Genomic DNA, 15,587 nt, shown 5'->3' on the forward strand with positions numbered 1-15,587 from the left:
AAGTGACAATAAAAAATAACCTCTGACTGCACTGTCACAAAGGACAAACTGGAATTTAGAATATACTTTAAATATTGTGATGGTTTTCCAATGGCAAAAATGTTAATTTATAAAGTTAGAATGAATTCAACTACATTATATATACATTATGAAAATAAAATATAAATATATCATTTTACTTGGCCATTTTTATATCAGTGTAGTCTATTTGGAATTAATAGATTATTTTTAAATACTTCATCTTTCTACTTGAACATCTAAGTACCACAATATATAAGGAAAGCCAATTAGTAATTATAAAACATACTTTTGAAAAAATTAAAATTCCATAGCAGTACTCTGAATTGTAAAGATATATTTTTTCTTTATTTTTTACGGTTAATTACTAAAGCAAAATTGATTTAATTTTTATAGGTACACAGAAATTGTCTAATTTTCCAATGACTTTCATTCCATTATTTATAGAAAGAGTTAAACATTTTCAATGAAATATACAAAGTATTTTTATGAAACTAATTACAAACATGTTTGTTATATTGAATGAAAAATACATTTTATATAAACTAACTTTTTGACACTCTCTTTAACATCTTTATTTCTGAGGCTGTAGATAAGGGGATTCAGCATAGGGATGACCATGCTGTGGAACACAGTGGCTACTTTTACAAGAAACAATGAGCTTTTGGATTTGAGTACACAGTATAGAAGAAGAACGATCCCATGACAGACACCAATAGCTGCAAGGTGGGAGGCACAGGTGGAAAATGCTTTTCGGAAGGCCCCCTTAGTGGGAATTTTGATGACAGTGACAACTATGAAAACATAGGAGGTGATGATGATCAGGAGGCAACAAGCCTCATTAAACATAGAAATGACTAGACATGCCATTTGACTGAAGGAGGTGTCTGAGCAGGACACAGAAAGGAGGGCAGAGTACTCACAGCAAAAGTGATTGATGACATTTGGTCCACAGTAAGAGAGTTGAAAAAGAATATATGTGAGAGTTGAGGAAAATATTCCAGCCCATATGTAAGTAACTATTACCAGGATTGAGCAGAGCTCGTGAGACATAGCAACAGTGTAGAGCAGAGGGTTACAAACAGCCACAAACCTGTCATAGGCCATCACTGCTAACATGAACATCTCTATAATCACAAATGTACACCCAAGAAAATATTGAACCATGCATCCTTCAAATGAGATTGATTTGTCTTCTACAATAAAGAGGTCCAACAGCTTTGGTGCAATTACAGATGTGTAGCAAAAATCAACAAAGGATAAGTGGCTGAGAAAAAAGTACATAGGAGTGTGGAGTTTTGGATTAACTCTGATGATAAAAATCATACCAAGGTTTTCCAAAACAGTAACTATGTATATGATCAAGAATACCAGGAACAGGGGCAATTGGAGGTTTGGAAATTCTGAAAATGCCAACAAAATAAAAGAAGACACCATGCTTCCATTTCCCTCATTCCACCTTTGGTTTCTGTTAGAAGATACTACCGAATTCATCCTGAGAATCAGTTTGCACAACAGGAATAGGTAGGATGAAATGCAAGCAGGCATCCAAGAGGAGCCACGGAAATGTCATATTTCAAATGTGTATTCATTCCTTTTTGACATAACTATGCTTTAATCTCAATCAAGTTCCATTTTATATTTGAACATGTCTTGTATTTTTCCCACTGAGTCATTCATGTCTGTCTTCTGTAAATAAAAAAAGATCATTATAAATAAAAGTGATTTACCTATAAATAGCAAGATTTCCTGACTATACAATAATGACACATGTGTCCTAGAGACAAAAATGGCTATGAAATTGGACTTAAGACTTATTCAATAATAGATAATTCATTTTTGGTATTATACATTGATCTTCCTATCTATGGCTGGTGGGGCCATGGATCCTAGAAGAGAGTCTAATAATACCAATTCACTGAGCCAGCATAATTTCTAATTGCATTCTAAATACTTATCCCTATTCCCACAGAAAAGAATAGTTCTCACCCTCAGTAAAGGTGCTTCTTTGGCAGCAGATGAAGATCATTACAGAAAACCCAAACTGGTGAAAATGCAGAAGTAATTGACTGTGTGATGTCTAGTCTTTAATACATTCTCAATGGAGCTCCAATATCTAAGTTAGATAGTGGTTCTCAACCTTCCTGATGTTGTTACCTTTTAAAACACACCATCATGCTGTGGTGACCATAATCATAAAATTATTTGATTGATATTTCATAACAGTAATTTTGCTATGCTTATTTATCATAATATAAATATCTGACACACAAAATATTTGATCTATGACCCCCCCCAAAGGGGTCAAAAACAATAGGTTGAGAATCACTGGTAAAAGAACATGACAGAAGGATATGGGGGAATATTTTTAAGAGGAGGAGGAGCCAGACTATATATCTGCTGTTAGGAAGAATCTTTTATATGTGAAGAAGGGGCTGCATCCATGAAATCTCAACAAGTCCTAAAATATGAAAACATCACTGACATTCCAACTTGGATGGGGTAATTCTCAGAAGGATTTAGTCCTAGAGGAAGAGACACTGACAATTAATGGTTGCTGATAGAGAAAGCTTCAGTCTTCTCCAGAGACATACCCCTTAATAGGTTGGCCAATCCCAAGAGGTCAGTCCTAAAGTTTTAGCAATGCTAAATGATCTCAGCAGGTTAAATTCATAAATGTATACATTTATATCTAGCAATTTTAATTAATGTGTAAAAGAACACAGATTTTCAACTGTGGAAGGTACACAGGAGGAATTTGAGCAAGGGAATGGAGAGGGAGAAGATATAACTACTGGATTCATGTATGAAATTATCAATAAATAAATCCAACTAATGAATTACTTACTAAAATACATATTACATTTATGTGATTATTCTGAAACTTACATATTATAATTATAAATTACAGTATTATCTTAAATGCAATGAAATAGGCAAACAAAAATACAATGGAATGAGGGATATCTTTCTTATAAAATTATAAAAAATTTATTTCAAGAGATGAGGTTCAGCAGAGACTGCCTATAGGGGTCTTAACAGTATTTCTATAATAATAGTTTCCTTGTTCATAATTTTGAAGATGAAAAGAGTTCTATGTTTCTGCAATGAGAATAAATTCATAAAAATCTGCATGGAAGTTTTCCTGTCAGACATTCATAGAATACATTATATTCTATGGAACACTTTTCTATTTGTATAATTTTATATTTAAAATCTTCAGTCAAATAACCTAAACATTCTCAATGATGTTCTTACTAGAAAGTCTTTGTAAGACTATAAATTTTATCTAAACATTTGTTAAGAAAATACAGCTTGGAATTACCTTCAATACTCCATTATCTTGTCTGAAATGGTATGCTTGCTTATTTTATATTCAATTATCTGCTTGTTCATATATACATATATCTTAACAAGAAAGATTAATAAGCTGGGAGGTGGTGGCACACACCTTTAATCCCAGCACTTGGGAGGCAGAGGCAGGTGGATTTTTGATTTTGAGGCCAGCCTGGTTTACAGAGTGAGATCTAGGACAGCCGGAGCTACACAAAGAAACTCTTTTGTTTGAAAACAAAAAAATAAACAAACAAACAAAAATATTAATAAGCAAATAGAAAATGTGAACCTAAATCAAAACCATATACAATGTTTATATATTTCTGCAATGCTAGCCCTGAAAAATTGAGGCAGGAAGATCACCATGAGTTTGGGTCAAGCTTGAGCTATAATACAAGTTAGAGGTTAGACTTAGCCTGAAATTTATCATGTACTCTATGCCATGAAAAATATATACATCAAAGAATATTTTCTTTATGTAGAATAAGATAATAATATAAAATCATTTATACAAAAGCACTGAATATTAGAAGTAAGTCTGGAGCCTCAAGAATTGCAGTATCCCCATATATGTATATTGAAAAGGGTAACAATATAAAAACTCAGTTGAAACAAGCACCACAAGACAAAGGCTAAGGTAGGTACCAAGACCTCTTACCAGATCTGCAGTTAAAGGGACATTATGAGATACTGTTGCTACATTTTCTATCTCTATGAACACTAACCCTGGCAAACCAAGGCCTTCTTTGTTAACTCATTGTGCCCTTTCATATTCAGCAGAAAAAAAATTCAGAGTATACTATTACTATCACATTTGTAATCCAATGAATGAGGTCATTTGATACAGAGCTTGGGTTTATATAAATCTAAAACTGAGCTAGAATTTTAAAAGCTGAGTTAGGACAAACATAATAACCTAAGTGGAGAGGAAATGACTATGGGCATAATGATTCTGTACATTGTAAAGCTTATCCTTGTGTTATTCAACTGCTGATTTCTCTGCCCTCATATTTTGGCCCTCATGCACTGCATTCTAATGCTTATACTGAGAATCTCCTTTCTCAAATTTGTGTAAATAATTCTTACCATTTATTCTCTTCCTTGTGAACAAATGCTGATCACCCAATGGCAGGGAAGAATAGAGAACCGACAGGATGTCCATCTTCCAGAGGAAGGAAAGAGGAGAGAAAGGGAGATTCAGATCAGCCAGGAGGATTTGGAGTTATGAGGTAGTGTCCAGAGAAAGACCATGGAAACATATCTGAAGTCCAAAGATCCAGAACAATAATAATATCCAAGTATTATAGGATGGGGCTGAGAGATAGATTAGTATATGATGTAAAGATAAATCATTTAATTGTTCAGCTATTGAAGTGCAATTTTAAATATCTCTTTGTTTATCTATGTGATTATTGGAAGCCAAGATAAGGTAAAGAAATAAGGTGTCATTGTTTACAATGATATTAAAAATAATTCATTCACACAGGAACCTGAGAGTCCTGCTTAGGTAGTAGACTATAGAGTAATATTTTAATTAATATTCTAGATTACAACTTATCCTTCTCAGGTCTCTGATTACATTGATGACTAAGCTAATTGTAGCGTGACAACTAGAGAACAAGCAACTTCTTACCACAAGGTAATTCTAACCATATTAGCTCATTATTTAATTCATTAACTAGTTAAGACTATGAGATCTCTTATGAAAAAGGTAAATAGGTTTGCTTTTTTAGGTGTTTTGAGGTTAATAATTGCAAGCTATAAAAGTTGCAGGACAAAGAAATCGTAGGTGATGCTGGGAAAATATTTTAAACCACATAAAAAAAGAACAAAATGCTTCAGAAAACTTCCCCTCACTATGCCACCATTACATTAGGACTTTAAAAGTTCAGAGATCTAACATTAATCAATGAAGTCCTAATAAATTTTTAGTCTAACACTGATAAAATAATCCAATATCCTAATCAACTCTCATAGTCACAAATTCAAATTTTCCTTGGTTGGTATATAACCATAGACTTAAAGGTCTAAAGGTATGATAAAGATTTATGTTTTCTTCCTTGGATTGTCTTTTAACTATATACTTTATATATATATATATATATATATATATATATATATATATATATATATATATATATATATATATATATAAATGTTTCATGTACACACACACACATTTATATACATATATATTTTTTTTTCCTAGAGGCAGATGGTCCTACAGAACCTGGGTAACAATGAAACAGCAAAACAGCCAGCTCTCTCAGTATTTACCCAGTATCTCAATTTTCTTAGGTTCCCAGAAAGCAGAACCATTGCCCCCAAATCAGCAGGAAGCAATTTAAAGAACACAAAGATCTCACTCCTGCCCCATCATTACCCCTTTCTAGTTTTTCATTTTCAATTAAACAAAAATGAAAGAATGTTGGTTTATAGCCAATTCTACTAAGCTCTGCCCAACAGCTACATAACAACAACTTTCATAGCCACCTGCCAGGTGCGAGCCAAGCCTATAAGAAGGACAACTTCGCTTCAATCTCTCTCTCTCTCTCTCTCTCTCTCTCTCTCTCTCTCTCTCTCTCTCTCTCTCTCTCTCTCTCTCTGTGTCTCTCCCTCTCTCTCTCTCTCTCTCTCTCTCTCTCTCTCTCTCTCTCTCTCTCTCTCTCATCCTCCTTTGCTCTTCCTCTTTGTCTCAGTGTGTTCTTAGCAGGCCTCTTTCTCCCATCTCTGTCTTTCTCTTTCTGTCTTTCTCTGTCCTCCCTTTCTCTGTCTCTACTCCTTTACAGTTCCCTCCTCTTGCCCTGCAAATAAATCTTTATTACACTAGGTCTGTAGCATGGTTTGATTGTTTAGAGGAACACCTCAATATGGGACCGAAGAGATGCTCCCTCTTGCTGCATTATACCACTTTTTTTACATAACACAGCAATGACCTTTGTAATTCTGTATATGAAATGTATAGAATTTGCCAGCACTATTCCCACTCTTTATTGAATTCTGAATCTTATGAGTTATGTCTAATTTTTTTAAAATTTTTTTTATTCAATATATTTTTTATTTGCATTTCAAATGATTTCCCCTTTTCTAGCCCCCCACTCCCCGAAAGTCCCATAAGCCCCCTTCTCTCCCCCTGTCCTCCCACCCACCCCTTCACACTTCCCCGTACTGCTTCACTGAGTCTGTCCAGAACAAGGGGCCACTCCTCCTTTCTTCTTGTACCTCATTTGATGTGTAGATTATGTTTGGGGTATTCCGGTTTTCTAGGTTAATATCCACTTATTAGTGAGTGCATACCATGATTCACCTTTTGAGTCTAGGTTACCTGACTTAGTATGATGTTCTCTAGCTCCATCCATTTGCTTAAGAATTTCATGAATTCATTGTTTCTAATGGCTGAATAATAGTACTCCATTGTGTAGATATACCACATTTTTTGCATCCACTCTTCTGTTGAGGGACACCTGGGTTCTTTCCAGCATCTGGCAATTATAAATAGGGCTGCTATGAACATAGTAGAGCATGTATCCTTATTACATGGTGGGGAATCCTCTGGGTATATGCCCAGGAGTGGTATAGCAGGATCTTTTGGAAGTGAGGTGCCCAGTTTTTGGAGGAACCACCAGACTGATTTCCAGAGTGGTTTTACCAATTCGCAACCCCACCAGCAGTGAAGGAGTGTTCCTCTTTCTCCACATCCTCTACAACACCTGCTGTCTCCTGAATTTTTAATCTTAGCCATTCTGACTGGTGTAAGGTGAAATCTCAGGGTTGTTTTGATTTGCATTTCCCTAATGAATAATGAAGTTGAGCATTTTTTAAGATGCTTCTCTGCCATCCGAAGTTCTTCAGGTGAGAATTATTTTTTTAACTCTGTACCCTATTTTTTAATAGGGTTGTTTGGTTTTCTGGAGTCTACCTTCTTGAGTTCTTTATATATATTGGATATTAGCCCTCTATCTGATGTAGGATTGGTGAAGATCTTTTCCCAATTTGTTGGTTGCTGACTTGTCCTTTTGATGGTGTCCTTTGCCTTACAGAAACTTTGTAATTTTATGAGGTCCCATTTGTCAATTCTTGATCTTAGAGCATACGCTATTGGTGTTCTGTTCAGAAATTTTCTCCCTGTACTGATGTCCTCAAGGGTCTTCCCCAGTTTCTTTTCTATTAGCTTCAGAGTGTCTGGCTTTATGTGGAGGTCCTTGATCCATTTGGATTTGAGCTTAGTACAAGGAGACAAGGATGGATCAATTCGCATTCTTCTGCATGCTGACCTCCAGTTGAACCAGCACCATTTGTTGAAAAGGCTATCTTTTTTCCATTGGATGTTTTCAGCCCCTTTGTCGAGAATCATGTGGCCATAGGTGTGTGGGTTCATTTCTGGATCTTCAATCCTGTTCCATTGATCTGCCTGCCTGTCACTGTACTAATACCATGGAGGTTTTTTAACACTATTGCTCTGTAGTATTGCTTGAGGTCAGGGTAATACTTCCCCCAGAATTTCTTTTGTTGCTGAGAATAGTTTTAGCTATCCTGGGTTTTTTGTTATTCCAGATGAATTTGTTAATTGCTCTTTCTAACTCTGTGAAGAATTGAGTTGGGATTTTGATGGGTATTTCATTGAATCTGTAGATTGCTTTTGGCAAAATGGCCATTTTAACTATATTGATTCTACCGATCCATGAGCATGGGAGGTTTTCCCATTTTTTGAGGTCTTCTTCCATTTCCTTCTTCAGAGTCTTGAAGTTCTTGTCATACAGATCTTTCACATGTTTGGTAAGAGTCACCCCAAGATACTTTATACTGTTTGTGGCTATTGTGAAGGGGGTCATTTCCCTAATTTCTTTCTCAGCCTGCTTATCCTTTGAGTATAGGAAGGCCACTGATTTGCTTGTGTTGATTTTATAACCTGCCACTTTGCTGAAGTTGTTTATCAGCTGTAGGAGTTCTCTAGTGGAGTTTTTTGGGTCACTTAGGTAGACTATCATGTCATCTGCAAATAATGATAGTTTGACTTCTTCCTTACCAATTTGTATCCCTTTGACCTCCTTATGTTGTCGAATTGACCAAGCTAGTACCTCAAGTACAATATTGAAAAGATAAGGAGAGAGGGGGCAGCCCCGGCTAGGCCTTGATTTTAGTGGGATTGCTTCAAGTTTCTCTCCATTTAGTTTGATGCTGGCTACCGGTTTGCTGTATATTGATTTTACTATGTTTAGGTATGGGCCTTGAATTCCTGTTCTTTCCAAGACTTTAAGGATGAAAGGATGCTGAATTTTGTCAAATGCTTTTTCAGGATCCAATGAAATGACCATGTGGTTTTGTTCTTTGAGTTTGTTTATGTAGTGGATTGCATTGATGGATTTCCTTATATTGAACCAACCCTGCATTCCCGGGATAAAGCCTACTTGATCATGGTGGATGATCGTTTTTATGTGTTCTTGGATTTGGTTGGCAAGAATTTTATTGAGTATTTTTGCATCGATGTTCATAAGGGAAATTGGTCTGAAGTTCTCTTTCTTTGTTGGATCTTTGTGTGGTTTTGGTATCAGCATAATTGTGGCTTCATAGATGGCATTGGGTAGTGTTCCCTCTGTTTCTATTTTGTGGAATAGTTTGAAGAGTATTGGTGTTAAGTCTTCTTTGAAGGTCTGATAGAATTCTGCACTGAAACCATCTGGTCCTGTGCTTTTTTTGGTTGGAAGACTTTCTATGACTCCTTCTATTTCTTTAGGGGTTATGGGACTGTTTAGATGATCTATTTGGTCCTGATTTAATTTTGGTATTTGGTATCTGTCAAGGAAATTGTGCATTTCCTCCAGATTCTCCAGTTGTTTTGAGTACAGGCTCTTGTAGTAGGATCTGATGATTTTTTGGATTTCCTCAGTTTCCGTTGTTATATCTCCCTTTTCATTTCTAAGTTTGTTAATTTGGATACTTTCTCTGTGCCCTTTGGTCAGTCTGGCTAAGGGTTTATCTATCTTGTTGATTTTCTCAAAGAACCAGCTCCTGTATTCGTTAATTCTTTGTACGATTCTCTTTGTTTCCAATTGATTGATTTCAGCCCTGAGTTTGTTGATTTCCTGTCTTCTACTCCTCCTGGGTGAATTGGCTTATTTTTGTTACAGGACTTTCAGGTGTGTCGTTAAGCTGCTAGTGTATGCTCTCTCCATTTTCTTTTTGGAGGCACTCAGGGGTATGAGTTTTCCTCTTAGCACTGCTTTCATTGTGTCCCAAAGAATTAGGTATGTTGTGCCTTCATTTTCATTAAATTCTAAAAAGTCTCTGATTTCTTTCTTTATTTCTTCTTTGGTCAGGGTGTCATTGAGTAGAGTTTTATTCAGCCTCCATGTGTATGTGGGCTTTCTGTTGTTTTTGCTGCTATTGAAAATCACTCTTACACCATAGTGATCTGATAGGAGGCATGGGATTAGTTCGATCATCTTATATTTGTTGAGGTCTGCCTTGTGTCCAATTATATGGTCGATTTTGGAGAAGGTACCATGAGGTGCTGAGAAAAAGGTATATTCTTTTGCTTTAGGGTGAAATGTTCTATAAATATAAGTCAAATCCAATTGGTCCAAAGCTTCGATTAGTTTTACTGTGTCCCTGTTTAGTTTTTGTTTTCCCGATCGGTCCAGTGAGGAGAGTGGAGTGTTGAAATCCCCCACAATTATTATGTTAGGTGCAATGTGTGCTTTGAGCTTTAGTAAAGTTTCTTTTATGAATGAGGGTGCCCTTGCATTTGGCGCATAGATGATCAGAATTGAAAGTTCTTCTTGGTGGATTTTTCCTTTGACCAGCAAGAAGTGTCCTTCTGTGTCTCTTTTGATGACTTTAGGTTGAAAGTCAATTTTATCTGATATTAGAATGGCTACTCCTGCTCGTGTCCTGTGACCATTGGCTTGTAAGGTTTTCTTCCAGCCTTTTACTCTAAGGTATTTTTTATCTTTGACACTGAGGTGTGTCTCCTGTATACAGCAAATTGTAGGGTCCTGTTTCCTTATCCAGTCTGTTAGTCTATGTCTTTTTATTGGGGAATTGAGACCATTGATGTTAAGAGATATTAGGGAATAGTGATTATTACTTCCTGTCATTTTTGATGTTCTTTTTATATTTGAGTGGTTATTTTCTTTTGGGTTGATGAGGGAAGCTAACTATCTTGCTTTTTCCAGGGTGTAGTTTCCGTCCTTGTATTGGAGTTTTCCTCCTATTATTCTTTGTAGAGCTGGGTTTGTGGAAAGATATTGTGTAAATTTGGTTTTGTCATGGAATATCTTGGTTTCTCCATCTATGGTGAATGAGAGTTTTGCTGGGTATAGTAGTCTTGGCTGACATTTGTGTTCTCTTAGAGTCTGCATGATATCTGCCCAGGATCTTCTAGCTTTCATGGTCTCTGGTGAGAAGACTGGTGTGATTCTGATAGGTCTTCCTTTATATGTTACTTGGCATTTCTCTCTTACTGCCTTTAATATTCTTTCTTTGTTTAGTGCATTTGGGGTTTTGATTATTATGTGACGGGAGGTATTTCTGCTCAGGTCCAGTCTGTTTGGAGTTCTGTAGGCTTCTTGTATATTCATAGGCATCTCTCTCTTTAAGTTAGGAAAGTTTTCTTCCGTAATTTTGTTGAAGATATTTGCTGGCCCTTTCTGTTGTAAATCTTCACTCTCATCTATACCTATAATCCTTACGTTTGGTCTTCTCATTGTATCCTGGATTTCCTGGATGTTCTGGGATACAAGCTTTTTGCATTTTGCATTTTCTTTGACAGTTGAGTCAATGGTTTCTATGGTATCTTCGGCATCTGAGATTCTTTCTTCCATCTCTTGTATTCTGTTGTTTATATTTGCATCTATGGCCCCTGATTTCTTCTCATGGTTTTCTATCTCCAAAGTTGTCTCCCTTTGTGATTTCTTAGTTGTTTCTACTTCTGTTTTTAGATCCAGGATGGTTTTTCTCAGTTCCATCATTTGTTTGTTTGTGTTTTCCTGTAATTCTTTAAGAGATTTTTGTGTTTCTTCTTTCATGACTTCTGCCTGTTGACTCAAGTTCTCCTGCATTTCTTTAAGTTTTTTTTTTTTTTTTTTTTTTTTTTTTTTTTTTTTTTTTTTTTTTTTTTTTGCCATTCTTCTTTATTGGCTTCTATCTCTTGGGCCTTATTCTCCTGCATTTCTTTAAGTGATTTTTGTGTTTCCATTATACGGGTTTCTAGCTTATTTATGTTCCCCTTTATTTCTTTAAGAGATTCATTCATGTCCTTTTTGTGTTCTTCTAGCAGCATCATGAACAGTGATTTTAAATCCAAATCTTGTTTCTTTGGTGTATTGGCATAACCAGGACTTGCTGATGTTGGAGAGTTTGGTTCAGATGCTGCCATATTGCCTAGATTTCTGTTAGTAGCATTCCTGCGTTTGCCCTTTGCCATCTTGTTCTCTGGAGCTAATTGGTCTTGTCTCTGGCTGGTGTTTCAGCCTCCTGAGAGGCTCTAGGGCTATTTCTGCAACACTGGATGACAGGGTTTCCCCTGTTGCAGATTGCTGATGTGCTGTCCTCCTCTTCGGTGCCCTTGCAGCCCTAGTGTGCTTTGCCCCAGATTGTGTCTTTGAACCAGATGGTGCCCGTTTGCTCCTTCAGGGAGTGATGAGGCTGTATGCTGCAGGAACCTTTTCTGTGTGCTGATCACTCTGCTGGGCAGCGGAACTCCCAACCGGGTTGGTGCACACAAGGCTAGCCTAGCTGTTCAGGCCCTGAATCTAGGCAAAAGCCTGGCAGGCCAATGTCCGAGCAAAGTTCCCCTCAGCTGTGAGTGTTAATTGGATCTGTCAGGTGGCTAGGATGGAGGGGTGCGCACGCTTCCTGAGAGTGCTGGGAGAGTCTGCTGGGCTGACAACCTCCTGGCCGGGTCAGCACACAGATGGCCCACCAAGCAGTCCAGGGCCTGGGGGCAGTCCAGGGCCTGACCGTCTGAGACCCCTGCTATGTCCGTCTCGGGCTATGCCTGTTAACTGGTTTGGTTTTGCCTGCTAGGTCTCTCTGGCTTCCTGTAGGCAAAATGGCGCTGCCCCGCGTGCACATGCGCAAGCTGCCCCGGGCAAACAACCTCCTGGCCAGGTTTGCAGGGCCTGGGTGCAGGCCAACGCCCGTCGGGCTTAGACCCCCGCGATGTTGGTCTCGGGTTATATTTGCGTACCTCAGTCTGATTTCTCTGGAGACCGAGAACCAATATGGAGGCCTCTTAACTGACTGGTGGGAGACAGAGTTCTGATGTGGCTTCTGTGTGGTGAAAGGCGCTGTAAATCAGCTGCTGCTTGCAGCCTGGCTGGCCAGCGATGGCCAGTGGTCGTGGGCGCAGTGTCTATCTGGACCCTGTCAGCTTGGTTCTACTGCTGATGGCCCTTCCTCTGGACCAGCCGCTGCTGCTGCTGCTGTTGCTGCTGCAGCTGCCGCCACTCCCCAGGATGATATTTTTCGAGTTATGTCTAATTTTGATTCTGAGATTACATATAAAAAGATCCATGCTCATGAAAAGAGGTCCTTGAGTAGAATAAATTACCCAATGTTGAAAGTGGAAAAGATACTATATTTATGTTATTTATTTAAAAATTCATAAATTTCATTATGATTTACTGTAAATGCAAATTTCTGAGTGTAATTATATATATATATATATATATATATATATATATATATATATATATATATATATATATATATACTTTTCTATATTCTTTGTTTACATTCCAAATGATTTCCCCTTTCCTGGTTTCCTCCTCCCCATAAGTCCCATAAGCCCTCTTCCCTCCACCCCTTCCCTGATAAACTCCCTCCCACTTCTCTGTCTTGGTAGTCCCCTACATTGCTGCATCAAGCCTTTCTAGGACCAGGGCCCTCTCCTTCCTTCTTCCTGGGAATCATTTGATATGTTAATTGTGTCTTGGGTATCCAGAGCTTCTGGGCTAACATCCACTTATCAGTGACTGCATTCCATGTGTGTTCTTTTGTGATTGGGTTACATCACTTACAAAGATAATTTCCCGTTCCAAGAATTTGCCTAAGAATTTCATGAATTCATTGTTTTTAATTGCTGAGTAGTATTCCATTGTGTAAATATAACATATTTTCTGTATCCATTCCTCCATTGAGGGACTTTTGGGTTCTTTCCAGTTTCTGGCTGTTATAAATAAGGCTGCTATGGACATAGTGGAGCATGTGTCCTTATTGCATGCTGGGGAATCCTCTGGGTATATGCCCAGGAGTGGTATGGCAGGGTCCTCTGGAAGTGTTATGCCCAGTTTTCAGAGGAACTGCCAGACTGATTTACAGAGTCATTGTACCAACTTGCAATCCCACCAGCAGTTGAGGAGTGTTCCTCTTTTTCCACATCATCACCAGCAACTGCTGTCTCCTGAGATTTTAATCTTAGTCATTCTGACTGGTGTGAGGTGAAATCTCAGGGTTGTTTTGATTTGCATTTCCTGGATGACTAAGGATGTTGAACATTTCTTTAGGTGCTGCTCAGTCTCCACATGAAACCAGACACACTGAAACTAATAGAAAAGAAACTAGGGAAGAGCCTTGAGCAAAGGGCACATGGGCAAAGGGGAAAGTTTCATGAACAGGACACCAATAGCTTTTACTCTAAGATCAAGAATTGACAAATGGGACCTGATAAATTTACAAAGTTTTTGTAAGGCAAAGGACACTGTCAATATGACAAAATGGCAACCAACAAATTGGGAAAAGATCTTTACCAACTTTACATCTGACAGAGGGTTAATATCCCGTATATACCAAGAACTCAAGAAGTTAGACTCCAGAGAGCCAAATAACCCTATTAAGAATGGGGTACAGAGCTAAACAAAGAATTTTCACCTGAGGACTATTGAGTGGCTGATATGCACCCAAACAATGTTTCTTTAAGTGCTTCTTGGACATTAGAGATTCCTTTTTGAGAAGTCTCTTTTTAGCTCTGTACCCAATTTTTAATTGGGTTATTTGGTTTTCTAGTGTTTAATTTCTTGAATTCTTCTTAGGCTTTGGACATTATCCCACTCTCAGATGCAGGATTGGTGAAGATCTTTTCATAATCTGTAGTCTGCCATTTTGTCCTATTGAAACTCTTCTTTGCCTTAGAGCAGCTTTCAGTTTCATGAGGTCACATTTTCTAATTATCTATCTTAGAGCCTGAGTCACTGGTAATTGTCTGTTCAGGAAATTGTCTCCTGTACCAATATGCTCAAGGCTATTACCCACTTTCTTTTATTAGATTTAGTGTATCTACTTTTAACTTGAGGGTTTTTTTTTTTTTTTTATCCATTTTGATGTGCATTTTGTGCAGCGTGATAAATCTACATCAATTTGCATTATTCTACATGCAGACATGCAATTAGACTAGCATTATTTATTAAAGAGACTTTCTTTGTTCCATTGTAAGCTTTCGCCTTCTTTCACAAAAATCAAGTTTCTGTAGTGGGTGGATTTATTTCTGGGTCTTTGATTTGATTCCATTGAGCAACATATCTGTTTTAATACCAATACTGTCAGTTTTTACTACTATTGCTCTGCAATACAGCTTGTAATTAGGAATAGTAATCCCTCCAGAAGTTCTTTTAGTTGGTTTTTGGGTCAGTCTCTGAGAGAAAGGGTCCATGTTAGCTAATATTTTTGGTCTTCCTGTGGAGTTACTATCCCCTTAGGGGCTTCATTCCTTCCTCCTATTCTTCTGTAAGAGTCCCCAAGATACTGTTTGATTTTATGTGCCAGCGTGTGTTTGAGTCAGTTTGTAGGCAGAGCCTGCCTCTCAGAGGACAGCCACGCTAGATTCCTGTCTATAAGGATAATAAACTATCATTAGTAGTATCAGAGATTTCTTGATTGCCCATGGAATAGATGTCAAGTTGGGCCAGTTTTTGATGGTCAGTCCCTCAGTCTGCTTCATGCCCAATCCCTGAATTTCTTATAGTCAGAATAAGTTTTGCGTCCAGTTTTTTGAGTGAGTTGGTGTTTCTATTGCTCTACTGGGGTTCCTGTCTAGCTACTGGAAACAGACTCCTCAGGCTCCATATCCCCAATGCTCTTAGTCACAGCTAAGTACATCCCCATTGATTGAATAAGGTGTTTCCCTTATTCCAGATCTTGGTCTCTTTCTGGTGATGCACACTATCTCCACTACTGTCAGTTGCAGATTTCCATTTATCCTCATGGCCATCCAGCTATGCCAACCTGCCCTTCCT

The 15,587-nt window shown here is 37.7% G+C and overlaps 1 protein-coding gene across 1 annotated transcript; it reads right to left on the reverse strand.

Moving 5' to 3' along the window:
* Positions 1-531: 531 nt before the first annotated feature.
* Positions 532-1,512, reverse strand: LOC127684331 (olfactory receptor 1165-like). Its single transcript, XM_052181278.1, has one exon. It carries the CDS (start codon positions 1,510-1,512, stop codon positions 532-534), a length of 981 nt encoding a protein of 326 aa, XP_052037238.1.
* Positions 1,513-15,587: the final 14,075 nt, after the last annotated feature.

This window comes from Apodemus sylvaticus, chromosome 5 (assembly GCF_947179515.1).
Source record: "Apodemus sylvaticus chromosome 5, mApoSyl1.1, whole genome shotgun sequence".
Lineage (NCBI taxonomy): Eukaryota > Metazoa > Chordata > Mammalia > Rodentia > Muridae > Apodemus > Apodemus sylvaticus.